The sequence below is a fragment of the Passer montanus genome, unplaced genomic scaffold, assembly GCF_014805655.1.
Source record: "Passer montanus isolate IOZ18808 unplaced genomic scaffold, ASM1480565v1 scaffold37, whole genome shotgun sequence".
NCBI lineage: Eukaryota > Metazoa > Chordata > Aves > Passeriformes > Passeridae > Passer > Passer montanus.
Window position 1 is genome coordinate 6,685,785 of NW_024368485.1, and position 27,348 is coordinate 6,713,132.

A 27,348-nucleotide genomic window follows, 5' to 3' on the forward strand; every position below is an offset into this window, starting at 1 on the left:
GTCTTTGCTTTGCTTTTCACCACTTGTAATTTGAGAAAACCCCTAACAAGCGGCGTTCTCTCCCTAGAACCGAACATGTTTCCAGCCACGCCGATGGTGCCAGCGGGGCTGGGCGCGCTGTCCCCCGCGGGCCAGCTGTACCCCAGCTGCTCGCAGGCGGCGGCGGCGGGGCCGGGCAAGCAGGACGTGCTGTCCTCCCCGTTCTGGATGCTCGGCTCCCACTCGCACCACAGCTTCTCCTCGGAGCCCCAGGGCAGCGGCTCCCTGCCGGCCTTCCCCGACGGCACCCTGGCCTGGCCCGACGAGAAGGACTCGGGGCTCCTGCGGACCTTCGGCAGCGCCAACGGGCTGGGCGCCGTGGTGCTGCCGGCCCCCGAGCTGCAGAGCCTCCCTGGCGGCGTGCTGGGCATGGACACGGAGGACATGGGCTGCGGCAGCATCGGCCTGGAGCGCTTCGGCGCCGCGCTGGGGCCCCGGCAGCCGCCGCTGCAGCTGCCCCCGGCCGGGCCCGGCGCCGCCGCTTTCCCCTCGCAGCCCGGCCTGGCCGAGCCCAGCTACGGCTTCATGGACGCGGAGGGGCTGGGCGAGCCCCGGGGGCCTGCCGGGCACCAGGGCCTGCCGGACGGGCAGTTCTACGACGCCGACGAGCTCTACCAGTCGTTCCCCTTAGATAACATTTTGCAGAGCTATCAGCCGTGAGCCGGCTGCGTGGAGCTGCCGGGTGCTGCTGCTGCGTGGACAGGAGTGATTGACCCTTCTGGAGTCCCTGCTTTCTCTTTCAGAATGTTGCCGTGCAAGTTCCGCGATGTAACTTATTTATTGTTGCAGCCCACAGTGGTGCCCTTAAAGAGGGAGGTTTGGGGTTTCTGTACCTTAAAAGTACCTTGTAGACGTATTTTTTTTTCCCTGTTGGAAGTGGGAACTGTTAACACTTAAAGCTTCCTTAGCTTTGGGGACTGTAAAAGCTGGCATCTTCAGAAGGGTTAAAATTTCAAATACTTCACAGGGTTGGAGTTGTTCTGAAATAGCCATTTTTGCTATAGAAATTAAATTTAAATTTTGATAGGACAGAAATGAGGAAAAAAACCCTGCACGTGAGCACTCTAATTCAGTCTCGTGTAATGAATGGCACCTGAGTTCTGCTCAGCATACTTGAAAGGTTTAGGTTCTTAACCCCCTTTCTATAAATATTCTTCTCCTACAATGAGAACACGTATTGATTTTCCACAGTCAGCGCATTCTGTTTGCTTTGAAGGCAAATTTACTCGTAAATTTTTTTTAATGACTATGTCATTGTTAGATGTATTTAAAAAGACCGGAAGGTTTGAGTTTTTAAATAGTCCAGCTCTGTTGTAAAGGAAATCACTGCACAAGAGAAGGAACAGAAAGTGAGGACTTGTCTGCACTTCACCCAGAATGCACTGTTTCACAAGCCATGCCCCTCTTGCTTTAGGAATGAAGCTGTTACTGCTCTGCAAGATGTGTGTGTGTGTATGTAGCTGCCATGTGAGTGAGATTTGGAAAGGCAGGAATCTCTGGAGCCAAAGTATCTACTTACTCTTTCCTCAGGTATCCTGGCAGTTTCCTGCTATGCAAGAGACTGCTTCAAAGAAGGCTCAGATCCTGCCTCCCCCTCCCAGGAGGGCAAAGCCTTGGTGCAGCCTCACCTCTATTAACAACTTTTAAAGCCATTTCAGCCTGTACTAATTAAAACCACTCCTCTGTCCTCTGTATCAGGAACCAGAACTTCTTCCCACCCACTTGATTCCCAGTTTTCGCTCTTAGCCTGAGCAGGAGCTGTTCTGACACCTCCAGCTGGAGGTAACTGGCTGGGTAAGACACTCTGGCCTTGGCTACTTTATTATACTGGTATTTTTTTAAGAAGCAACACAGAGAATTGTCTGTGTATTTCTCAAGGGACACAGCTGCTCTTTAGGGCAGGTAGAGGTCCCCGTTGTCGCCTTTCGGTGACGTAAAACTGCACAATGACAGCAACCACAAAAAAAGCAGTGAGGTCTAAAACCCTCCCCCAGATCAAAAAAGCCACTTGAGATGTAGAGTTGTACACAAGGAAAGGTGCTCCAGAACCCCTCTGTGGTGTGCTTTTCTTACAGGAAAGCAGGGATGCCTTCCCTGCAGGAATCCACAGCACTGGGAGCACTCCGGTGCTGCTGCTGGAATTCCATCAGTCAGGTGAACTTTGGAAACTGCTTCCCCTAACTCCAGGAACACAACAAACTCAATTGATTCTCCCTGTTTTAAAGCAGTTTTTCCTCACGTCTGCACCTCTCCTCCCCATTCCTAAGCAATACAAAGAGGAAAGAAATCCAAAGAAATACACAGAAAGCTTGAATCATGTTGTTTATTCAGTTCTTTTTTTTTTTTCTGAAGTTCTCAATTTTAAGTATATTAAATGTAAACATTTTACTCACTTCATAGAAAGCTCTTTGTAGTACAATTTGTTTTTACTGTATAATTAAATATTTTCAAAGTTCTGTTTTCCTTTGTAAACGAGTTGGTTTGGTAATTAAAAAAAACTGGTTATACCAAGTGCTCAGCTTCTGCAACCTCCTCGGCTTGGTGACGTCCCTCACCACGGGAAAGGCAGGGAAAAGGGACAAGGTAGGTTCTTGGTTGCTTGTCCTGGGGTTTTTGGGAGTATTTTCTGCTCCCTGTAGCTGGTGGGCACTATAAAACCTCAGGCCTGTGAGGGCTGATCTGCCCCAGCAGGATTTGTGGCAGAGCTGTTGGGTTTTTAGGCAGAGGGGACAAGGGCACAGCTGCTTTTGGCTGAGCTGTGCTGCCAGTTCAGCTCTCCAGGCCCAGCTGAGCTGGTGCAAAACCAAAATGCAGGGGGGAGGATTAGAGGTGTCCAGCTGGGGAAATACAAGATGAATTCTGGCTCTCACCAAACACCGAGCTTGAGCACTCACAAAAATACTCCTAAAAATCAGCTGAAGGCCCAAGTACAACATGAATGTTATTGCTGCAATATTCAGGACGTGATGGTTGCAAAACTGGACTGGAAACAAAGTTCAGACCCCCAGATTACATTTCTCAGTTTCATTTCTGCTGTGACTGGTGCCCTGCCTCAAGAACTCGGGGATATTTGCATATCAGCTTCCACCCCCCCATTTGGACATTTACCATAAAAACAAACAGCCTGGGAGTTCTGGGAGGAGCTCTGTGCCTTGCCAGAGAAGAGCTCAGCTCAGACCCAGCACAGTGAGGGTCTCTTGATGGCCCTGTTTGCCCTGGGTTCTGCCTGGGATCCCCCCTGCAGCAGGAGCTGCAGAGGGAAGAGCCTTGTGTGTCCTTGGCACTACTGCAGCAGCCCTCTCCCTCTCCCCCTTCTGGCTCCATTTCCCTTGGAACAGCTCTTCCCATGCCTGTTGTGTCCAGAGAGCACAGTCTTGTTTACATTTTTCCTTTCCCTTGCAGATTATGGAATTTATAAATCGTAGTTTAGCTGTGAGTTTTAAGAAATCACACAGATAAGAAATTCTCTTTTGTTTTCTGAATTCAGTTTCTTGAGTTTTCCATCATTAATGACATTTCCTTCCTAGCTGCAGATTATTATCTGAGAACTACTAATGGAATCTGTTGCTCATAAGAGCTTTAATATTAAACCCAAAAATAGTATTTCTGTCTGAATCAAATTTTTGTGTTAGAAAAACAGGAGCTCCTGAATTACTTACGTTAGAGACACAAGTTCTGACAGCCCAGCACAGGCAGAGCCTTAAAAGAGCTCCTTAAAAATGTATTTATTAACATTTTAGAGCCTCCAGCTCAAGCTCCCATGGAGCTGTTCCATGAGAGGGAAGACATCCCAGGCACCCTCCCTGTCCCCAGACAGTGGCTTGTCTTGGCAGATGTTACCCTCTCTGTCCCCAAAATGTTAACAAAGAGCTCTGAAATTCCAAACCTTAATTTCTTGTTGATAGTTCCACTCTCTTCTGTACTTCAGGGAAGCACCTCCCTAATGGATTAACATGATGCTGGTGTAAATAATTACTTCCTAAAGATGTTGGTGGTGCTTAGTAGGAAACATTTAAAATAACCAAAGAAAACCTCAGATCTTCCCTATTCCAGGCAAGTTCCTAGGCTGTGTTCAGCTCTTCCAGGCATCCATCCAAGGTGAGGTACAAGAAAGAATGTATTATGCTGCTAAGTCACAGCTTTTTATCTCTTCTCTCTTGATACCAGCACCCTGTGGTACCTTTTGTTTCTGCCTGCACGTTGACATTCTTGGTGTTCCTGTTTTTCTTTAGATTCCCATCACGCACCACTGCCAGGAGTTCCCAGACTTTCTGTATATTGTGACTCACTGGGGAATTCCTACTCCTCAAGAAGTCTGAGGAGGCCTCAACTCTTGTTTCTAGGAAGCATCCCCAACGTTTTTAAATGAAAAAACTTAGCTTTAAGTGCAAAGTTCTCCTCTGAAAACTTATTTTTTTCCCTTTGAAAAGAACTCTGAGAGACAAATCTGCTCCTCTCTACTGCCACTGACCAAAAAAACAAAGCAGTGTCTCAGGGAAACTTGCTGCAGGCACTGTCCTGCTGGCTGCAGTCTCCCTGGATTTTGGGATTTCCTGCATGAACTGCTCAGAAAAAATTGGGAGTGGGTTTCAGGTAACTCAGTGTTACCTGCATCCACACAAGGAAAGCTGTGGTATCCAATAGAAAAAGAGCTTAAAATAAAACCTGGCTGGATGGGGAGTTATATACACTGGCTCCCCAAAATCTTTTTATGTACAGAAGAAATAAAAGTAAGGCTAGAGATTGAACCAGCACCACCTGGTCCTGAGTGTGTAAAGTGGAGCCCAAGGGTATCCTCTGGCAGATCAACATGATCCCAGCATTCCAGGGACACCCTTGGCACCCGGGCTGTAACAGGTCCTGCACAGTGTCTGGTCACCAGCTGCTGCCAGGGAGCTGCTGCTTCCTCATCCCAGCTCCAGAAGTTAATCAGCCAGGGTTGGAGGCCAGTCAACATCCACAGACTAGAAAAGCAGAGGGGGAAAAGGCAGCAGAGTTGTTATTTTGTACATACCAAGAGAATCACAACTCCTTTTGCTACCACCTGGCAGCACCACTCTCTGTTGGGCTGCATTTACAAAGGAAAGTAGCAGAAGGAAAGGCATCCTGTGGCAAGGAATGTTGATCCACTCAGAGCAATTCCATGGAAAGCATCTCACCAGGGCAACTCCCTTAGAACTTTCCAGGAAAGACAAACAGCAACCAACTTACTTCCACATCCAGCTCCAGAATGTCAGCAGTTCTGTTCAGAAGGGACCCAATGTTGGGCTTTGTTCTCCCGAAGTCTCCGTGCACAAACTCTTTAATGTAGCTGGAAAACACTGGCTAAGGAGGGGTGGATTCCACACCAAATAAATCAAAAGGGAAAAAAAAAAAGTGCATTTTCTACTCATAAGTAATTTCTTAGTTAACATCCTGTTGAGCCCGTACCTATCCTTGGGAGAGCACCTAATTCCTGGCTTCTTTATTTTGTTTCATTCCAAAATGAGTAGTGACTTTAGGACAAAACTGTAACTTGCAAATAGCAGTGATCTCCAAAACTGTAACTTGCAAATAGCAGCGATTTAATGCACTTCAGTCTGCACTGAAGTCCATTAAATATTGTGGAAAAGGTCATTTTTGGGGGTGAAAATTAGAAATTTAATTTCAGTTAAGTCAGAAAAAGCTGAAGTGTATTTTAACCAGCACATTTTTCTATCCATCACATACTTCATGAAAACTTAACAATGAGAAATTGTGACCCAAGAGCAAACACCGTGCAGCGACACCACTGCGGGGGTTTCAAAGCACCGCAGCCACCCGAGCAGGGACCTTGCCCTGATCCCAACCCTCCCCCAGGAGCTGCTGGCCCTGGCTGGCTGTCGCTGGCCCAGGATACGTCCCTGCCTGGCTCCTGAGGCGCAGGCGGAAGTGGTGCTCGTCCAGGTACTCGCAGCTCATGCTGTGGATGAGCCGGCAGCGCACGGCCAGCGGCCGCCGGTGCAGCACCCGCAGAGGGGTCTTCTGCTCCAGCCTCAGCTCCTGTGGGAAAAGGGGAGCAGAGAGGTGAGGAAGGAGATGTGCAAAGGCTGCGGGGATTGTAGGAACTGTGTGTGTTGTTAGCCAGTCCCTTCTCTTTTATCTTGTGTTCTGGCAGGTGAGTAATCTCAAGGCAAGACTGGATTTTTTCCAAGTTTATCAGAGGACAGCTCTCTCTCAGAGGCCAGAGGAGGCCTCACATGAGCACAAACTAATGGAATCACAAATACAGAGGAATAACCTTGAAATCTCCATAGCCCTTTGCTGGAATGACTCCAGGATCTAGCAGCTCACTCAGAGCCTCAGGGCAATCAGAAAAAAAAAATAAATCCCACCTACAAGATGCTTTGTCTAAACTACAGCCAATCCCCTAGAAATAAAAGTGAGAGGGAAAAACCTTAAATGAGATTAGATCTCAGAACAGTCTTTTCAGAAGTTCATTCCCAACTCCCTTTCCCCAGGGAGAGGCAGCAGTGTGAAAGGCAACTTCTCAGGAGCAAGGGAAGCTAAAGGAAGAACTTCCCAACAGTTGTCTGCCTGAGCTGCACTGGCTTTGAGAATAAGCTCATGGGCAAGTCCTATAGGAAATGGTGCAACACACCAAAAACTGAACCCACTTCTGCATCAGGCCAACATCTGGAGAAAGTTCTCGTTCCTGCACATGCTGAGCCTTCCTGAGGCCTCACTCTGACGTAGACATTTCCACATCCAAAGTGCTGCAGCTGTGGGAAAATGCCTTTAGAGCAGAACAAAAGAGCTCTTCTGCTCCCTTCTCTTACACAGGACACTATATAAGGTGACAAAGGGGTGGAGATTTCCTCCTCTCCCAGGATTTGGTCTCCTGGAAGGTGAACATTACACAAGGATTTGTTGTCTCTGCTAACAAGCCCCCCTGTCCTGCTGGAGGGACTGGTGAAGGAAGGAAGGGTGGTATGGAAGTCCCTATAGCAAGAGAAACCCTGATTATAAAAAACAGAAACAAAACAAAAACCAAGCACAGAGCAAGAGGTAGGCCCACGGATGGCCTGTATTTCACTCTTCCCTAGGGCACCAGGACAGGAATTATTGAAATGAGCAACAAGAGCTCCTGCTCAAATACCTTGATATCGTCCAGAAACGCGATGTCTTCTCTCTGAATTGCTCTGTCTGTCCATATCAAGGCACTGTAGGTCTTTGTCTTCTCCTCCTCACCTTCCTTCATACGACCAATTGCCTCTCTAAACAAAAGAAATTAATTACTCACTTAACAGAAGCATAATTATACAAGGCTGTGAGCAAGAACACTTCCCAACTCCCCGAGTGCCGCTTTGAAATCCCGCAACGACAAACACTGACCTGGTGACAAGCTGCAAATCTCGAACCTGTATTTTGTCTGAAGAGTCATTAATTGCCTGTGATATTTAAAAAAGGCAATCAGTGAGCAGAGCTGCTGGGCTGGAGGGGCAGCCCGTGCTTTACGGGCTCGGTGCTTTACCTGCTGCAGCCTCTTCATCTCCTCGGCGCTGAAGCGGATCCTGCGGGGATTCAGCAGCTCCATGGCAAAGGGCCTGCCTGGCCACGGGCACCAAACACAAAAACATGCTGTTCTCAGTGAATGCTGCATTTACACAGCCAGGCTGGAAGGTGTGAACACTGTCTGCTGCTACACAAACAGGGAGAGGACGGGCGGGCTGAGGGATGGAGCATCAGATGCAGGGGAAGGAACAAGGGACTCTTTTTTTGGCTACTAAACCCCAGTATCAGCAATAAGTGCAAATTATGACTTCCCAGAAGACATCTTGTACATGTCTGTGCTAATTAAAAAATAAAATAAGAAAAAAAAAGCTAATTAGCTTATTTTCTGTCACCTACAGCAATGCCCAGGTGCATGGCAATGCTAAATCCCACTCCCTCAGCTCAACATCTGTTGCCAGAGTTGTAACTCTGTGCTCAGGGCCAGGACAATCCCCAGCACGAGCCATGCCAAGAATCACACTACAGATCAGACAGCTACTGAAACACACAACTGTTCATTTTTACTTTTCCTCCCCACCTCCCTTGGCTAAAGCAGCTCCAGTGTGTTGGAAAGCAGCTGACCTTTAGAAGGGACTCAAGTTCAAAAAGAAAACAATTCCCTCATGCAGTCACAGTGAGGGAATTAGAAGGATCCAGCAGAAAACAAGAGAGGAATCAGTCTGACATAAATGGCTTACAAGTAGGGAGTGAATAAAATAAAATACTTTTAACTAACTATGCCTTCCCATGCAGCCAAGGCCACTGAAAAAGAGCTCCTGTTTCAAGCTGGTTTTATGAAGCTGTTGGACTTTGGGAATAAATACCTAAATTTCACCAAAATGCTTCTGAGATAAAAGTCCAAAGCATGCCTGGTCACACACTTGGCATTCAGCAGGATCTGTCTGGGATGCTCCACACACCCATTTCATCTCTGGGTTTCACAAGGGGTCTCCCAAGCCTTACCATTGCCCAATGTCCTTACATCCACATCTTCTCTTCCAGAGGAACTAAAATTAAAGCCTGTAACAGATTTGAACAAGGCAGGTGAGCTTTTATAAATAAATTTTATTTATTACTTATATTTGTAATTCTCTCTACAGCTTTTAAAAGGTGAAATGTTTTCTTTCTAAACTTGTTTGCAAAATCTACTTCGAATCTACTTTATACACTGGAGCCTGCACTTCACAAACTGTGGGAATTCCTATTAATTCCCAAGTTTCTTGAAGTGCTCTCCCAGTTCCTTTGCCTGAATGAGACTGCCACAACCAGACTAATTTATTCACTGGGAAGAGAAGAGGGGGAAGTAGCATGGCTTTTTTCAAACTACTATTTAATGCAGTTTTTCTTTGGGCCTTCTATGTCTCCAATTCCACATCTATTAGATGAGAAATGATGGGCAGAGATTATTTCATCTGGACAATCCCTGGATGAGCATTTAGCTTGTGGAACTTTATGCACTGAGGAAAATAAATGAATTGAGGTCAGAAACATGAGGGGCTCAAAAGCCAGGCAGAGCCCATGAAATGCCTGTGGCAAAAACCTTCTTGGTACATGTCATTTTATGAATTACCAACTGTTGAGAAGTTTGGTTAAGCAAAAACACTACCACATGAAACCCACACATCTGCATCATCAGATCCACTGAGGAGCTACTTTAGCAGGATAAAAGGATCTAATTACTCCCAGATCACAGCTAAATAAAGTTTACAAGCTTTAACTTGGAAGGAAACAAGAGGGATAAAGAAACTTTTTTTTTCCAATTATACTGCCATATTAAGAGGGTAGCTACCAAGAAAAAAAATCTTCTAGTAGTGATGAAAAATACATATGGAAGGAGATCTCCTGAAGACTTACTGTCTGCCTTGAATTCTGCCATCAGATGCTCTGAAATTAATTCCTCCACTGAAGATTCCAGCTTCCGCTCCCCATCGATAATCCAGGGAGTCTGAGGTAAATTCCTGGAATATTTGTTGTATCTTCCTGTAAAACACAACCACTTCTAACATCCACAGCCACGAGTGAAAGCTGCACACTTGCCCAGCACATTTAACTTCCATGGAAGCTGTGTGCCAGTAAACTGACAGGGTCAGGCTTGTTTCATGGCACCAGCACCGTGGATCCAAAACACAACCACTTCTAACCATTCCACAGCCATGAGTGAGAGCTGCACACATGCCCAGCACATTTAACTTCCATGGGAGCTGTGTGCCAATAAACTGACAGGGTCAGGCTTGTTTCATGGCACCAGCACCGTGGATCACACGTGGCTGCTCCCAGGGAAGGGGCAGTAGCCAGGGTGGCCACTCAGGGTGGCCTTGGAGAGCCTGTGGCTGCACTCCTGCCTCCAGGTACCACCCTCCTGAGTGAAACATCCAGGTTCCAAGCCAGTTCTGGATTGCCTGAAGGCTTAAGAAAAGAAACCCAACGTGAAATGCTTTGGCTCACTACAAGGAACACCATGCAAGGAGTAAGAAGTCCCCATAATAAATTAGGAGGAATGCAGGAGTCTTGAGAAGGTGCCATGTAAAGAGACTGGCATCTTTGGATGGTCCCAGTGATGTTTTCATGGCACCTCCATGGCAGGCTATGACAGAAGAACAAGCCTGACATGGATGACCAATATGAGCTTTTTCATGGACAGGTTTGATTAGAACTTAAAATATTCCCAAAGCAAGGAAATAATTCATAAAGGCCAAGGAGCAACCCCCTGCTTAAAGTGCTTTCAACCTGAACCCTTGCAAATAGGAAATAAAAAGAGTTCAGAGTAGCTCAGTGCTTTACTTTGGGCCTCTGATATCTCAGGTTTGGGGTTTCCTATCATATTTTCCTATCTCGAACAATGTTTCCTTTTTGCAGTTTGAGCAGCAAAAAAAGCCACACAAACAAATGGGGAAACTGAGTAACACAGTTTCACTGGGGCAAATAATGAAAGTAGGATGACTCATCATTCAGCCTCACACTGCTAAATTCTCCTTCCATAAAATGGAAAAAGGAGAATTAGGTTTGCTTTTCTTTTTTTTTCACTCTTTGCTCTCCATTCTAATAATTTTAACTTTTGATCTGATTAACAGTAGGTTTAAAAAAACAGAAGATGTTTATTGGTTTGACAGCCCCATAATCCTTAAAAAAGGTTGGGGTGTAAACACTAAAGGTAAAGTCAAGAGGACAATGTTGTGCTTACAAATCAAGATCCCATCTCATTTATTAAAAGCAAAATATCTGCACTGTACTCACTAAATTCTATTCTGGATTTAGTTCTTCAAAACTTAAACACCTGCCTGGATTGTTTTTTGTTTGTTGGAGCAAGATATAAACAATAAATGACAAGACCAGTATTAAATGACAGGCAGAAAGCAAAACCTCTGTTTTGCTCTTCATACTGTTGAATTCTGATGAAACTGTCCAATAAAGCAACTTAAAATAAAGCAGTGTGTTTGGAAAAGCCTAAAAGGGACTGGATATCTTGGATTCACAAAAAAATATACATCTAACTGTCTAATCAGTAATTAAAAATAAGGAATGGTTTATGTAGAACATCAACTACCCTGCCATTCACTGTGGTATTTTTCATTTTCCATTTCTTTATATTCAGGATTTTTATCATCACAGTATGTTGGATTTAAATTAAAAGTTGGGTTCTTTTTAGCAATAATCAATTTGCATGTGTTTAAATAAGCTGTTCATACAAAGGACTAGGAGAATGGCAGATACTCTGGCAGGCAGATGATAAAAAAGTTCAGTCATCTCAATTCAGGGACACCCAGGTGTTGCTGCACTCCCTGTCTCACCCAAACCCTTATAAATCCCATTAAGATTTGCAGTTTTGGATGGGATAATATGCAGAGAAATCCAGATGGTGAAACCTCTGAATCCAAATCAAAACCCAAGGAAGGGAACAGCACTGCTGGGAGCTTGCTGGTGTGGAGGTGCCTTTCTCAAACCATTACTCTGAGGGGATCTCTAACTTTTGACAAAATAATATCTTCAGCAGAGCTCAAAGATAATACATTACTCTGAGGGGATCTCTAATTTCTAACTTTTGACAAAATAATATCTTCAGCAGAGCTCAAAGATAATTTCTTCCCCTTTCACAGCACTCTTGGACAGAGGTGGATTTGTTTCTTTGCTCCTTACACTTCATTACAGGGATTAACAAACAGCAAGAATCCTCTCAGGGCAGTGTTACAAAGTTCTCCTCAAGAGAACACAGAGCAAAGAAATGGATCACTTTACCAGCCACAAAAACTGCACCGTTATTGCACTGAATTTCCAGAGCATCACAGAGCTTCTTTGGTGGACTTGGGGGACATGGAAAATGCCTGCATTGAAAGGGAAAACAGAGTAAAGCATTATCACTACCAGAACATGATGGAGCATCACCAGAGCAGTAAAAGGTGCCTGGTTTTGGCTTCCCAGTGTGTGTGATTTTTTAGCATATTAACAGCACTTGGTGTTTTCTTAAAACTCAACTCCTAACATTTTGGAAATATGGGAATATTTCTTGTAAAGGGAAGCTTACCTTACAAACTCTAAAGTTCAAAATCATCCTTTTAATTAAAAGATCAGGAGTGATTTACTATTGCCAGAAAGTAAACATGTTTTAAGCAGTAAACCAACTGAATTTAAACAATCAAAAGTTCTTTCAAAGCCATTCTACCATACTCACTGGATATTTCCTCCCCTCCCTGATTCTATATAAAAGCACAATACTAAGAAATAGTTTCAGTATATACTTACTTGAGAAAATCCTCTTCTTTTATCCTCTCCAGGGCTTTTATAACTGCCATTCTGGTGAAAACAGACTGCATAGTGAAATAGAAAAATGAGTCAAGAACTAAGAAAAGCAAGGAAAGGATATGCCTGAGGAAGAAAAAAACAACACTGAAACTTACACTGTGCAGTTCTGTCACTGCTCACCTGGGAGCCCAGGTCCAAATTTGCAAAACAGTTTAAAACCAGAATCCTAAATCCATGAACAGAAACCCAAACCAGCTTCTTTTTCAGGAGTTAAATATACCCAAGCCCAGCTTTTGTGTCAGTGACAGCAGGCTGGTAGTTGTGCTGAGGATCTTGAGTGGGAATCTGTTTGTGAGGTTCAAAAATGGATTGATTCTCAGAACTGAGGGCTCTGAGCACTGGGGCTGGGCAGTTCCTCCTGTGGGAGCAAGCAGCTCCTCACTCCCAAGCTGCAGCAAACAGGAGCAGCCTGCCAAGCTCTGTGCACAGCCAGCTGCTCCTGGGGTGGGAATTTACCTTCGTGGGACAGGAGGAACAAGTGTTGTGACAGCTGAGGTGAAATCCTGCTCAGGAAGGCTGAGGACAGGTCTCTAAATGAACCTTCCAACCAAGCATGGTCAGGTCTTGAAATCCACCTGGGATGGAGCCTGCTCCACTCTGAGGTTCCTCAGGGTGAAATGGTTTTTCTTGTGTCTCCTCTGAACTTCTCATTTCAGCACATTCCTACTGTGCCTCCTCTCTCCACCAGGCTCTGTGCAGACCAGCCTGGTTCCCTGCTCTCAGGAATCTCTTGTGGCACCAGGAGGAGATTCAACTGGATCCTCCCCAAAGCCTTCACCAAGAACCTTGAGGAGGTCCAGGTTGCTCATCCTCCCCTCCCAGTCATGTGCTCCACCCTGGGACTGCCCTGACGGCTGGCTGCTGAATTTCCAAGTTAATGGTGCCTTTTTGGCAAACTGGATTGGGAATTTATGAAAATAAAGAAAAAACCAAAAAACCCCTGGGTCACTGTTTGGGACAATTCAAGTCTTGGCTCTGGAGAGTTCCTGGGTGTCCCCAGGAAAGCTGCTCTTTCTCCTTCTAAACACAAATCAGAGATAATTGCACTTCCCTTCCTCACAGAACAGATGAGCCCTGAAAGCAGCAGCAGGTTTAAATAACTATCTACACAGACAGCACAGAAATTTTCTCTCAGAAGCCAGTTTTTACACTTCTCTGATTACCACAGCCCTTGAAGCCCAGCGTCTTTGTGAGGACAAACCTCTGACAGCTCTTCAGAGCTGGTATTTTTCTTTAGATTCCCCTACATTTTGTTGCCTGTATGGATTTAACAGCCAGGCCCTGCTGCTTTAGCTCCTCATGTGGGATTTCCTCTTTTTTAGAGGGCAGCAATGCAGCAAGCAGTGAGTTCTAACAATACAACCCTGCCAAAAAAAGAGTGGTGCTTATTGGTCAGGTGGAGTAGAGTCAGCAGAATTCCTGGGCCAGACTGCCTCTGCCAAACGTTGGCAGACTCTTCACCAGAAAGAATCAAAGGCCTTGCAGTGGCCTCTGACAGGAGCTACTTGTTCTCCCTCTGATCACACCAACTGTCCCACTTGTATCAGTTTCCCTCTGACTGGTTTTTTATCCTCACGTGTTCCCTTTTCCATCAGTGGCTGAGTGTGCTCAGGGTCTGCAGCAAGTGCCAAGGTCCCTTTTCTTTCCCCCCTCCTCCAGAGGCAGGCAGGATAAAACCATCCTGCATGTATCCTGGCTTTCACTCACATCAGAGCACATGAAAACTGCAGTGTGATCATCTCCCTTTTGGCTGCCGAGTCTCATCTTCACAATGTGACTTATCTGAACTGCTTCACCCACAGAGAGCTTGAGGATCATCTTTTATGCTACTTTTAATGCATGACAATCACATTCCTAGATCTTAAGGGAGGTATTTACAGAGAACCTTCCTTTGGACAGCCTGGAAAGTGAACAACCTCAACAAAAGCACCGAGCTCTTGGTTCTCCTAAGCTGAGAATTGTGAAGTGAATAAAGGAGACAACTTTATTTTCAGACAATTGGAAACTAGAGAGCTTTTTGATGAAGGAAAAGCAGACACTGAGCATTGACTGAATACCCAGGTAAGTCGTAGCTGCTGCTGTGAAATTCTGAATGCCAGAGCAGAAATACAATGATGAGATCTTACCTGCTTGTTCTTCGCTGGTTTGAAACAGTCTGGGCAGGCTGTGGCTCTAAACACAGACATGAAAATTAGCTGCTCCTCTTACAGAGAAAGAAACAGACACACTCACAAGCACAGCATGTAAACGGTTTTTGTACACATGCATCCAGTGTCTCACTTCCACAGCTTAGCTCAGAGCAGATTTTCAAATTCCCTTTATCCTAAACCAAATGGTGCAGGATGTGCTTGATCCAGAGAAATCATGGACAAAGCTCTGCTCTTCTGCTCTGACCAACACCGTGTCTCAGATTTGAGATGGGATGGAAAAGCACACATGTTTAGCTTTCTCAGCAAAGGTCATGATTAATATTTTAAGTTCTAGACAAGACCTGCTGACACCTTGAAATCTGTACTTGCCACTCTTAGACAACGCCCACTAGAAACCTGAGATTCAAACTGTCCCTTCTGGAGAGGAAAATTCAATTTCCCACTGAAAAAGTAACCCCAGGTGCTCACCACGAGCTGTGCTCTGCCTGTTTGAAAGGAAACTATTGGCTGTTTCACGAAAGTGAAAGCCAAGTCAGTGAAACAAACACTTTTTCTGAGCAGTGCAGAGGAAGCTGCTGTTCCTATTAGTGCATTTCTGTGTATGCAGGCAGAGATGATTTCTGGATTTCTGTGTATGCAGGCAGAGATATTTCTGACCTCCAACCCAAATTATCATGTCTTGCTGGGGCTTTTCAACACCTCTGTAACTCCTGCAGACTCTAAGGAAGCAGGTTTTGCTGTTTCTATACAAACAGTCTGTGACCCAAAGCAATGCAAACTCACTCTTCCAAAATTTCAGTATCACCTTACCCTTAAATATGAACTGACAAGAGCCAATTCAACCTTCCATGTCAAACCACCACACCCACCTCCACACAACTGTGCAAGAGCAGGTGAGAAACTGCAGATGCCATGCTTGGAAATCCAATCCAAAAGCACCCCTGGAGCTCTCCAGGTTGAGACAAAGTCCTGCTTTGCTTCCACAAAAAGAAACCATGACTGTCACTACTACTGTGATAATTCCCAAATTCACCATATTTACATGAAAACCAAAGCACTGCCTCAGAATGTGCCCAGAGCCAGCCACTCACACCAGCAGAATGCCTTGGCACCTCAGGAATCGCTGTGTAATTAAATTAGGTGAGGTGCTGCTACTTCAGAAAGTGTCTCAAACCTTAATTGCTGTTTAAGTGTGCTACAAAGAGGAGGCAAATAAAGGGATATTGTCAGGTCACATGGAATAAACCTGAGTCATTGGAAAGGGGAATGGAACTTCTTTACAGCTTTCACCTCTGCAACTGCCCTGCTTGGAGCACTAACACTGGCACCATAACATGTTCAATAGCAATATTCCTGAAATGCCAGAAAAAGGATGGAAGGAGGAGCAGAAAATACCAGTGAAGAGGTTTCAGAGGAAGGAAGTACAATTAAATAAATTAGAACAAAAGGGTGCAGGATGCAGGAACACTTCAGTTCTTTACAGGATTCCAGCAACCATTATTTAGAACAGTGGCTTGGCCCTACAATTTTCTCCCTCTTTTGCCCAGTCTTGAGGAAGCTGGAAAGGAAAGATGTTCAGCATTCACTGATAATAATTGTTCTAGTACTGGTTCCTTCCCAAACTTCCATTCCCTCATCTCTCACCTCAAGACAAACAGAAGACGCAGCTGTGGAAAACCAAGAAGGTGATGGATTGAGCACTCAAATATCACAAATGGTATAGAAGAGAAATCAGGAAATAAATAAAGGCTGCAAGAGAAATCTCCATCTCAAGAAATGAATTTAGGTTTCAACAGAGATGTCTCTGCTGAGCTTCCTTCCATGCTAAGACTTCACTTGCAGTAGGTGCAAATTAACTGAGTGAAACTTTAGGTTTTCCAGGAAGCATAAACAAACAGGAAGAGTGACCCCAATTTTCCAGAATATACTACAGTTAGATTTTGAGAAATCAGATTGAATGGCAGCTAAATTCACAGAAGTGTTTTGCTTCTTTGTGTACAGCAGGTGCCCTACAGGGCCAGGCCAGGGGCTGTGTGCAGTGCCCAGGGAACTTCTGTCTGTTTTCATCAACCAGCTGTGCTGGATTAACTCACTTCAAAGCCTTTCCTCCTGTCCATGTGTCCTACAGGAGCAAGAAAACTTAGGTATGACCTCAAAAGATTCCCCCACCTGCAATTACATGGTTCACATTTTTAAAAGTTATACAGGGAATGACTTTGAGGAGGGCTGAAATTGAAGAACTTATCTGAATGCTCTCCTTCCACTTCAAATCAGAATTCCAGATGATTTTTTTTATTGGCAGAATTAACCAGAGATGGTTTAACTTCAAGCTCTGCAACTTCATGTGGATAAGAGGAAATCTAGATGCAGACCACATTCTAGTTTATAAACACTGCATATTGTCCTCTGTAACAAATCCAAACCAACAATGTTGCACAACATTTAGATAAAGATCTTTTGTTACAAGTAGAAAAACTTACAGGAAATGGCACTCCTCGTCTGTTTCTGGGTGAGCAAAGACCACGCTAACTTCAAACAAACTCTAAATTAAAAAAAAAAAAAAAGAAAAAAGAATAAGGAGGAGGTAAGAGCTTTTTAAACAACCAGCGAGGATATTCTCAAGCACCCACATTGCAGTTGTAGGAAAACAGCAGAGACAAAAGAGGGAATAACCCATTCATTTATGTTGAAAGGCATTACAAGGTGTGCCCGGGCAGCATTTGCCTTTCTGAAGTCACCAAGGCTGATGTGAGAGCACTTCAGAGCCTGCACTGGTCCCACCCTGTGCAGGGGAGGCACAGGCAGCCAAGGCTCAAAGCCTATTAGGGTCACCAAACCCCAGAGCCCTCCCAGGAGTGCCAGAAAGACAAAAACCCTGCAGTAGTCACCACTGGAACACTTTGTCAGGGGCTGCATTTGCAGTGCCTGCATGGCCTTGGGGCAAAGCAAGGATTGACAGCTAGCCCAGGAACTCCAGTGTAATCTCAATTCTTCCCCCAATTCCCTGTCTGGCCTTGGGCAAACAACACTCATTACTTCTGTTACTCAGATACCAGAACACCTCAGGAGGGCTATTGAAAAGATTGGCTAATATTCAAGGGCCTCGTAGATAAAGGGCACTAGAAAAACAACTTTTGTGGCACAGGGATGTCTGGAGTGGCTCCTGCCTAAGTGGTGGGGAGCTTTGCTGACTTGGTGTGTAAGAAGTTTGTTTCTTCCCGGATCATCTTCAGAGTAACTGAGTGGGTTTTTTCTTCACTAAGACAAAAGGGATGCTTTCAATCGGCTCTCCCGGGAAAACACAGCCTGTAATTATTATGGAAGCTGACAAAACAACATGAAGACTAAGTGAATCTAGTCCTGGGGTCAGTGCTGTGGCTGGTGACAAGCAAAACCTACAGCCAGCCACGACTGCAGAAAATTTACATTCAAGACAACTCAAGGTGCTTCTGAATTTGGCAGCACCTGATTGCCATGTTCACTCAATGCCTTTCAGAAGGATTTTAAGGATATTAATCAGAATCTGCAAGCTGAAAACAGTTTGAAAAAAACATTTCCACGGCCTACTTAGGGATACTGCAGGTCCCAACAAGCCCATTTCCAGTGTTCATTAGAGTAAGCAAGGACCAGTCTTTGCTCTTTCATTTTATCCTGAACAAGTGCTGGCAGTGACAGCAGAGCAGGGAAGGAATGTGTGAGCATTCCTCAGCCTCTGCCAAACAGGGATCCTGGAACAGGAGACAGCTGGAAAAGTCTCATTGCCAAAAGGAGGATGGCACACAGATTTAGCACAAGCCTCTGGTGGTTTCAGAAGATGCAATGATCTGTGTGGACAAAAATGAACACTGGGCCCCTCAGGACTCCCACTTGGAGAGCTCTGGTTAAAATAACTTCCCCCTTGCTCTTCCCTACAGTGAATTTAGGAGGCACTCATCTTGTTTCTCTCTTAGTAAGGAAAAAAGGATACAATTCATTTCCCCACCATGTGCATAAGTGTACAAATACACACACACACATATGAAAAAAGAGTGAAGAAACAAAGACAAACGTGTTCTGTTATTTATACAAGACCTTTCCATCAGCAGGAACACCCAACTCTTCTGACAGCTGGGGATGAATAATCCACTTATAAGCTTCCTTCAGCTGAACGATGTCATCCTTTGCCAAGGGAAGGCCCAGATTTCTGAATCACAAAGAAATAAAAACTTGTACAGGGGTCTGTCAAAAATAGATACACGAATACAAGATTTCAAGAGGAACTTAAGTAGCTACTGCCAAGTAAAATGGATTTAATTTTTTTTTTTTCTGTGCATGAGGAAACTGATGCCAGAGCCTGCTGGGAGATCAAAAGTTCCAAGAGTGTTTCCAGAGGCTGCCCAGAGAAAAGCTGAGGAAGGGAGAGATGCATTTCAAACCACTTGTTTGGGAATTTAGAGAGCAAAAGAGATAAGAAAGCCCAAGTAAGGTCAAACCAGGTAAAAAAGAAAAAACAAAACCCACAAAACCCAGCTGCCACCTTATTCTTGGTAAGCATCAGGCAAATGGGACTATAAATCAACATTAATGTAGAGAAATGGTGTCTGTATGAAGAGCTCTTGTCAGACAGACAGACAGCAAAAGCAATGGCTCACCTCATCTGCTGCTTCACCCCCAGCCAAGCAGCACGCTGCAGGTCACCAGTAATGCCCAGGGAAAAGAGAAGAAAAAACAAAAGCAAGTGAAATTAAGGCTCAGAACTCCCAACAATCTGAGAGACTCTTTGCAAAGGGAGAAATGTTTTGAAAATTCCTGACCAAAAAAATATCAGGAATTTAGCTTTTGCTTCAGAAGTGGGAAGATGGAATTGCTGTGAGTTTTTATTTCTAAGACATCACTTTGTTCTTCACATCAAATCCTATCTGGGTTAAAAAATAAGAGGCATCATTGAACACTTTGAAACTTGCTATTAATACTGTAACTACAAAAAGACTCTAAGTCACCAGTTATCTTCCATGTAGAAATTTTTTTAACAAGTGGCTAAATGAATGGGATATGAAAGCTGATTGACATAAATTAATAAAACCCCAAATTCAGCTATCATCCATTATTAAAAAATGGAATAAAAATATACTTGGTCTTACTTGGTAATCACAGAATTGCCCCCTTATTTAAAACACACCACTTGGTTTAGGTGAAGAGGCTAAATATGGAAAAGGGGAGGAACAGAAGGAATAATTCTAGAAATCAGAGGGACCTTTCAGTACAAATGCTAGAGTTCACCAACAATTAGTAAAAAGAGAAAAATTCCCCTCAGAACTTCCTACAATGAAGAGCAGCAACAGTTTCAGTTCTCCTCTACTAAAAAAAATACACTAGGACTGGCAGGAAAGCACTTAACCAATTCAGCCTGTGTCACCCTCCTCACTGGAGACAAACTCCAAATATCAAGTTGTTTTATTTGATCCATCACAATGAAACAGTTTTCAGTCTGTAGGCTGCAGGCTTTTAAACCCCCTTCCCATCTTTTATTTTTCATGTATTTCAAGAATAACCTCCCCCAAACTCTGCTGAAAGAATCACTGTGCATTGTCAAGGAAATAATTTGGAGGAAAAGGTCTGTAAACAGCTCTCAAACTTCAGGATCACAAGGATATCAGAAGGAACCACATCATACATCCCTTTTCCATGCTGATAAGGAACTCAATCAACAAAATAAGGCTGTTATCCTCATTTAGTACATTAAAATAATGAAGGAATAACCCTAAAAACTGCCAGAAATTAAGAGGGAAGAGGGATGGTGGAGAGAGGACACGAACTTTGTTGGATCCATGATACACAAACCCTCACACTGCTGAACAAAACAAATGCAGTTGTAGTGATGAAATGCTGTTTGCTCAAATCCACTGTGATTCACCATCCTGCATTTGAAGACAGTATGAGTAAGGCTGCTTCACTTGAAGTATACTGTAATCCTGTTTGCATAATAACCCAGATAAAATCATAAATAAAAATAGCTGCCATTGAAATTCCTTGAATGTAGCTCTGAACTCCAGGATGTGACAACCACTGAACTGGGCCTAGGAAGCTGCATTTGACAAATGCCAATTTACAAAGAAACCTCTCTCATGCCTTCATTTAGAGCACTTGCAGGTTTGGGATGTTTGGGACTCAGGGGGAGGCTCATCACACTCCTCTTCCCTGTTTTCTTGGGATAAAACTACAAAATAGACAAAACTTCTGCATGGGAGCAGCTATGCTAAAATGAGACCACAGGTCAAATTTCATCTCCTCTCTCTCTTGACTTCCAAGCTGAAAGAGAATTAAAGAAATTACTTTTCCCCTTCAATTAAGGGGAAACAATAGAGAGCACTGCAAGCACAGAAGCCAAAAGATCCCAAATTCCAAATTGCATTCAACCACCAAGGCAGCCAAACCCCTGCACTCTCTCCCAGCTGAACGTGGAGCAGGGGATCAGATCCCTCTACTTCCTAATTACCTCATGTTTGTGAAGTGGTTTGAAAATGAAAAATGCTCATTACAGAGCTGAAGCCTGCAGGGCAGTGCTCAGCAGCAAACACACCTCTGGAACACAGCAGCCCAGGCACTGTATTGATTAGGAGCTGCAGGGTATTATTCTGGAGCTATCTGAGGGAGCACAGTGGCAACAGCTGAAATACCACGTGCAGTCCCAGCCCCAGCACTGCTTCAGTGCATTAGCAGAGAGCTTGGAGATGGGGAATTCCAGGATGAGGCACAGGCAGCCCTACAGGGAGCTGTTATTTGCATCCATGTCCCTGTAGCAAGCACCAGGATGATGGATCACAATGAGAGCACAGCAGAGCCAGCAGCCACCCTTCTGAAGGGCACCACTCACCTCACTCCCTAATAGAGCTGTCTGACACAAGCTGGGGACTCCTCCATTTATGATTTATTTCAATCAAATCTCCTACTTGTGGAAGGAGGCAATTGCTTCCTTGCATCACAGATACAAACACTATGCAAATGTGGATTTTATGTCCTGCCCTTCTCCAGCTCCCCTCGCACATCTCAGACTTGGCAGGATGACAAGTGCCATAATTAAATGAGATGAAGGTAATACTGAGAGGAAGTTTCTGATTTTTTTTGGTTAAAAAAGATGATGGAGAAAATCTGTGTGCCACACCAGAGGGCAGTGGGAGAGAGGCTGCCTTTGGGTGTTCTTTGATGACAGGATTCCACATGTTCCTGTACACAGCAGGTCAAAGAATTAAAAGCAGAATTTAACAAATGGCCTCTTTTCAGCACAAAGCATATTGAGATAGTCTGATATCTGATTTTGAAATTTTCAGACATTTTTACATACTGTGTTGCTGCTTTTCTGTGGCTTTAAAACAGGTTCTCACCTAATTTTTTAAGTGATAAACAGAGTGGAGGTAAATAAAGCCCCACGATTTTTAAAGTTCTTCCTCCACCATCACCCCTTTTCACCCCTGCAGCTGGAGCAAACAGCTGCTTCAGCATTTGACCAGACCGGAGGGATGGAATGGAAGGGACAGCAGGAACTTCTTAATCCAAACCAAAGGGAACACACCCAGTTTTGGAGCTTCCTACTCACTGATTCCACTCCATCTAGTGATTTGTGAGCCCACAGAACATCCCTGAGTGCCCTGGCTGTCCCCAGCTCTGCTGCTGGCTGGAACACGGGGCACAGGCAGCGAGGCCATCCCTCAGCTGAGCTGCAGTGCAACACCACCCTCTACCGAGCCTCCCTGCAAACATCAGGCCCGGCTCAGTCACACCAGGCTTAAAGCTGCACTAAAACTCAGACTAAAAGTCTGACCTACGTCTGGGGCTTGCCAGAGCATCACAGGCATCCCGATACTCACCCGGCCTGAAAGTGCTTTTTGACAGAGCTCATCTTTTGGAGGCATCAGAACCCAAAGAGGGAATCAGGGAAGTTCAGCCAGCCAGAAAGGACAAAGCAAACACACCAAATGTAAGATGGGAAGTAGAGAATCTCACATTGCAGAAGATTTAGGAGTGGAATATTTGTCAGCTGTTGCAGTGGCACTGGCCCAAGATGCCCCAGCTAACAGCACAAACCACGTGCAGTAGATTATTTACCAAACTGTGTGGGAGCAGAGGAGACCTCACCACAGCTCTACACAGAAATCCAACACCATCCACTCTTCTTTCTGCCATGCTCCTCAACCACTGCAGGCATCTCCTGCACAGACCTATGTGCTGCCCTTTAAAACACCACTTTTAGAACAGTACTTCTGCATCATTTTATATCAGAAAGCAGAGGAAGATTGCAAAATATCTCACAACTAAGTGTATTCTCCCATGCTGAATGCTTCAGGAGTTCATCCTCAAATTCCTTCCTTTGCATTAGTTGCACTGCCAATTATCCTTTATCCCTGGAAAGGGAGCAGCTGTGCAGCTCTGCCTCTGAGAAGATCCACAAAGCAGGGCTGGCTCTGCACCCAAGGGAACAATTCACTGAGGGTTTCAACAAACTCCTTGAGGTCTTCAGATGGAAAGTAACTCCTGAGCAGACTTGACTTCCAGCATGGGCTTCTGGGTTTTTGTTTAAACAATAACAATTAAACATCAAACCACCTCCAGCTCATACACTCCACAGTTAATTTCTTAAGTATGTATTTAATTATTTAAGTTGTTATTTCAGTTACTTACCTCCCTGACAGACAGCTGTGGGGGCAGTGACACAGAAAACACAAAACTGGTGAACTGGTAGTCAGCAGAATTAACCTTTTGGCACACCTGTAAGAGAAGGAGCTTAATGTGAAACCACAGCAATGGGGCTGAGCTGATAATTTTTGTTCTAGAATAATCACTGTGAATTCATGTTATCACACACTCAGAGAGATGCCCAACATACAAACCAGAGCAATCACTAACAAATCATTGCAACACAAGCTTTTCTGTCCTGTCAAAAAAAGTTACTAATCAACAGTATCCCTGGTGCTATGAAACAACCAAACTCACTCTTTTAAGGTCAGGACCAATTGTATATTGAAATTTTAGGTGAAATCAGCATCTCAGAGAAGGAAATTTCTGTATCAAACAAGTAGGTTTTGTGGTGCCTTAACCAGTGCTGTCAGATTTTCCATTGCTACTGAAAAGAGCAGTTCTGAAACAAATCTTGGAAGTGGATTCTCTAAAAAGATACATATTCTGCCCAAAAAATAAACAGTTATGTTCTACAGAAACTATGTATTATGCTTTCTGTCTAGTCCACTTTTGATACATTCCTGCTATTGAATGAAATCCTTTTCTATCAAAACTCTGTTAAATGTCTCAGATGCCAGTGTGAGTTTTCTAGCTGATATTTCAGCTGGAAATATCTAGCTGATATTGCTCACATGAGCAGTACAATTGCTCAGAGATGGCATTTGCAGCACTCTGTGCCCACATTCTCTCCTAACTCACATTTTCTCTATTATCCACAATCTGCTGCATCACCACAACATTTTCTTCCCCCGTGGTACTTCATAAAGACAGGTTCATGCTGCTTTTAGAAACATGTGGTTCACTTGATGACTCCTCGTTTTCCTGTCACATAAAAAGTGAAGAGTTCCTCAGAGTTCCACTGAGGTTTTCATTGAAAGCAGCTGAACCTCAGGTCATTTCCTAAAGCCATGTAGCCACATAGCTGTTAGTCCTTTCCTTAGGGAAGTGTGCTCCCTGCAGTCATTCCACTGCATCTGCACTGCTATTTCTTTTTTAAAAAGTGCCACCGTGACAAAGCCTGGGCAGAATTTGGGGCCACCACAGATGCAACTTCTCAGCTGCACAGATGTAAAAAAAAAAGGAGAAAACATTTCTTTTGAAACAACAACAAAAATCTGCTCAGTGTTTTCAGTCACCAGCTCCATCCTGCAGGCCCCAGCACACACAAGCTCCAAAAGAGTATCCCCAAAAGGTGAAAAATGTACCTTTTTAACAAAGTCAGCCTCACAGAACTCCTGGAGGATCCCCAGGCACACGTTGCAGACCTTGCCAGGCGAGCTCTCCGTGGCAGCACTCCCAGCTGAGGGAAGCTGGGGGACAGCCCCGTTGTGGGTCACATCATCAGCCCCTTCCTCCCTGCTGTGCTCAAGCCTGATTCTCTTACAGGGTGGGTCAGCCACATCCAAACACCCTGTGCCTTCCTTCTCCTGGCTGGTCTTCAGAAATTCCTGCAGATCCTTCAGCAGATCCTGGCACCAACAGAGGAAACACACCCTGGCTGTTTGCTGCTCTTTAACAAGCACAATTCCACAGGGCAGTACTGCTCCAGCTGAGTCTATGTCACTAACAACATGGAATTTGTGCCCAAAGACATCTTTAAGACACAGCTCAACAGCTCCAAGCTGCACTGCTCTCAGGATAGAAATTTCCAGAGAAAATATTGCTGAATAGACCTGTTTATCATCCAAGAGTAAAAACGTTTTCCAGACCTGCCTTGCAGAAACACTTTTATCTTTGCCCCAACCCTATCCCATGAAAAGAGACATTTACTGCTTTCTTGTCATTCAGATTAGGTTAGAACTTAATTCCTTTGACTCCTTAATTCCTTCAACTCAACAGGAAGAGAGTGGGCCACCACAATAAAAAGAAAAGAGAGCAGACACGGGTGGGGGTGAAATTATCAGCTTTGCATCAGGAGAGAAGCCTTCAAAAATTAACAATTACCTGCACTCTCTGATTGCTGCAAGGATGAGAGACAAGACTTAGCTCAGGAAGAAGGATTCATTAAAGGCTTTCAGAAAGGAAGACAGCAGTTACTGTGCTGTTGCAACTCAGAGGAAATCAGGTGGAGATGCAAAAGGATAAAAAAATGGCACAATGAAGAACATGCCTCAAATAATTGATAAAAAATTGAAAAGGACAGGGAAGAAAGATGTTAAAAATGGATTGTGGGGAGCCTAAACTTGAGCAAAGGTAGAACAACCAAGACAGGCAGCAGCAGACACAAAGCACAGGGACAGGGGGTTAGAGCAAGCCAAGGAAGATGTCTACAACAACAGTGCTTCTCTGATTTATCCTCCCCTGCAATTCTTCAGCATCCCCCTACCAATCCTGCAATTTCACCCAAATTCCCCTCCCAGCGCAGGCGCGAGCAGAGCTCCCACAGCTCCTTTCCCTGGCAGGAGCAGAGCACAGACCTGGGCTGGGTGTCTGTAGAGCAGCGGGGAGCCCACGCAGCAGAAGCGCAGCACGCAGCGCGGGCACGTGCCGGCCGCCAGCAGCAGCTCAGCAACCGGCCTGTCCTCCTCTGCCAGGGCACACATGCTGGGCACACCTGCAATTCAGCACACGGGGACAAAAGGAGGGCTCAGAGCGAGCAAAGGGCACCCCTGAGATGTAGCTGCACCGGATTTAGAGCAGCTGGAATAGTTCGTCACTAGGGAAAACGTGGGAGGTTTGTTTTAAATGTTTGTTTTAAATCACAGGCACGGGAGAAGTGGGAGATCAACCCAAAAAAAACCAACCAAACTGACTGGAGGAAAAGCTTCTGTATTTGTTAGGTTTTTCCTAGAAAACCTGAACTCGAGTTCTGACCAGGAAATGCTGAGCTTTTGCCCAGTTCTATCGTGGATAAAGTACAGGACACGCTGATCTTGACTGAATGAAGGAGGGTGGAGCTAAGGCACATTAAGGCAAATTTAAAATGGGAATTCCTCCTCAAATTGCAGTGACTAAAGAATCAGTGTGCTAAAATCACAGGGGAAAAACCCAAAAACTTATAAATAAGATTTATAAATAAGATTTATAAATAATAATAAGATTTATAAAATAAAGATTTATTTATTTATTTATTTATATTTTAAATTTATATTTATATTTATTTATTTATTTATTTATAAAATAAAGATTTATTTCCCTTCTCAATACAGAACTCCATGTTTTTGTGAGAAATCTCACAATGTTTTTTTCACCCCTAAAATATCACTGCTAATTTGGTTACCCGTCATTCTCTCTGCCCAGAACTTCAGAAAAGACTGGTTTGGTTTGTTTTTTTTTGTTTTTTTTCCAAAATGTTGTGAACTCAGCATTTTTTTTGGAAGAAGACAGACTCCCAGTGAGGTGCTCGCCCTTACAGGACACCAAGGAAATTTCAGGAGGCACATAAGGACAAACACAATTGTTCAGACCAAAGTGGGAATAAATTCAGCAAGGAATTCACAGCACAGCTGAACCACCTGGCTTTGCTGTGGCTTAGCTCCTGTAAGCAATATTTGATACTCTCCCAGTTCTTGTGTCCCAAGGGATGGGATTCATCCATGTTCTCCATGCCAGCCACTGTCACACCTGCAATACCCAATCCTGCTCAGGAGTGCCCTGCACTGGAATCCTGCAGCCATGGAAAAGTGATTAATTCAATTAATTCCTTCAGTCCTGGCTCTGGATGCTGTAGGGTAACCCGCAAAACCCCAGGGCTGCCCGCAAGCCGCTTTTAAAGGGAAAGAACAAACACAAACAAACAGGCTTTGAGGTGAGTGCGACCTCAATTCACCTCCTTGCCACTTAAACACCGACACACGAGGTAAATGTGACAATATTCCTGACACCGAGGCGACGTGAGGGGACGAGCCGCGGCCCCCGGCCCGGCGCCTCAGGGGCAGCTCAGAGCCCCTCGTCTGTGAGGGGAGGGGGCACGGGAGCTCCGTTCCCGCTCCCGTTCCCATTCATATCCATATTCCCTTTCCCATTCCCATTTTCATTCCCGTTCCCGTTCCCATTCCCGCTCACCCCTCGCTCGGCGGCCGGCGGAGCTCGCACAGACCCGCTCAGCAGAGCGGCAGAGCGCATCGCTCGGCCGGCTCGGCCGGGCGCCGCGCCCGCAGAGCGGCTGGTGGAATAGCTCGGCGCTCCCGCGTGATGC

General features: G+C 44.8%; 2 protein-coding genes across 3 annotated transcripts in view; one reads left to right on the forward strand and one right to left on the reverse strand.

The window, feature by feature from the left end:
- Positions 1-2,541, forward strand: part of REL (REL proto-oncogene, NF-kB subunit) — a 35,443-nt gene extending 32,902 nt beyond the window's left edge. For both annotated transcript variants that reach the window (XM_039716853.1, XM_039716852.1), the window contains exon 10: positions 68-2,541. In XM_039716853.1, coding sequence (XP_039572787.1) covers positions 68-699 — 632 coding nt within the window. In that variant the 3' untranslated portion in view covers positions 700-2,541. The remainder of the gene's footprint in view (positions 1-67) is intronic.
- PUS10 (pseudouridine synthase 10) lies at positions 2,345-27,338 on the reverse strand. Its single transcript, XM_039716854.1, has 18 exons — positions 27,216-27,338; positions 25,628-25,764; positions 24,416-24,679; positions 23,154-23,240; positions 19,130-19,164; positions 18,570-18,681; positions 16,979-17,040; positions 14,475-14,520; positions 12,289-12,353; positions 11,785-11,870; positions 9,406-9,531; positions 8,515-8,571; positions 7,532-7,608; positions 7,393-7,448; positions 7,157-7,274; positions 5,918-6,060; positions 5,251-5,350; positions 2,345-5,003 (listed from the first exon to the last, which is right to left on the reverse strand). Exons 2-18 carry the CDS (start codon positions 25,751-25,753, stop codon positions 4,965-4,967), a joined length of 1,599 nt encoding a protein of 532 aa, XP_039572788.1. The 5' UTR covers positions 25,754-25,764; positions 27,216-27,338; the 3' UTR covers positions 2,345-4,964.
- Between the last annotated feature and the right edge of the window lie 10 nt (positions 27,339-27,348).

What these genes read in the sequence shown, in the direction of transcription:
- PUS10 (XM_039716854.1), bottom strand. Translation starts at nt 25,753, where the DNA reads ATGTGTGCCCTGGCAGAGGAGGACAGGCCGGTTGCTGAGCTGCTGCTG. An exon ending in GATTTGCAGCTTGTCACCAG is followed by an intron (nt 7,275 to 7,392) that starts GTCAGTGTTTGT and finishes TCTTTTGTTTAG; the next exon opens with AGAGGCAATTGGTCGTATGA. An exon ending in TTCTGGAGCTGGATGTGGAA is followed by an intron (nt 5,004 to 5,250) that starts GTAAGTTGGTTG and finishes CTGCTTTTCTAG; the next exon opens with TCTGTGGATGTTGACTGGCC.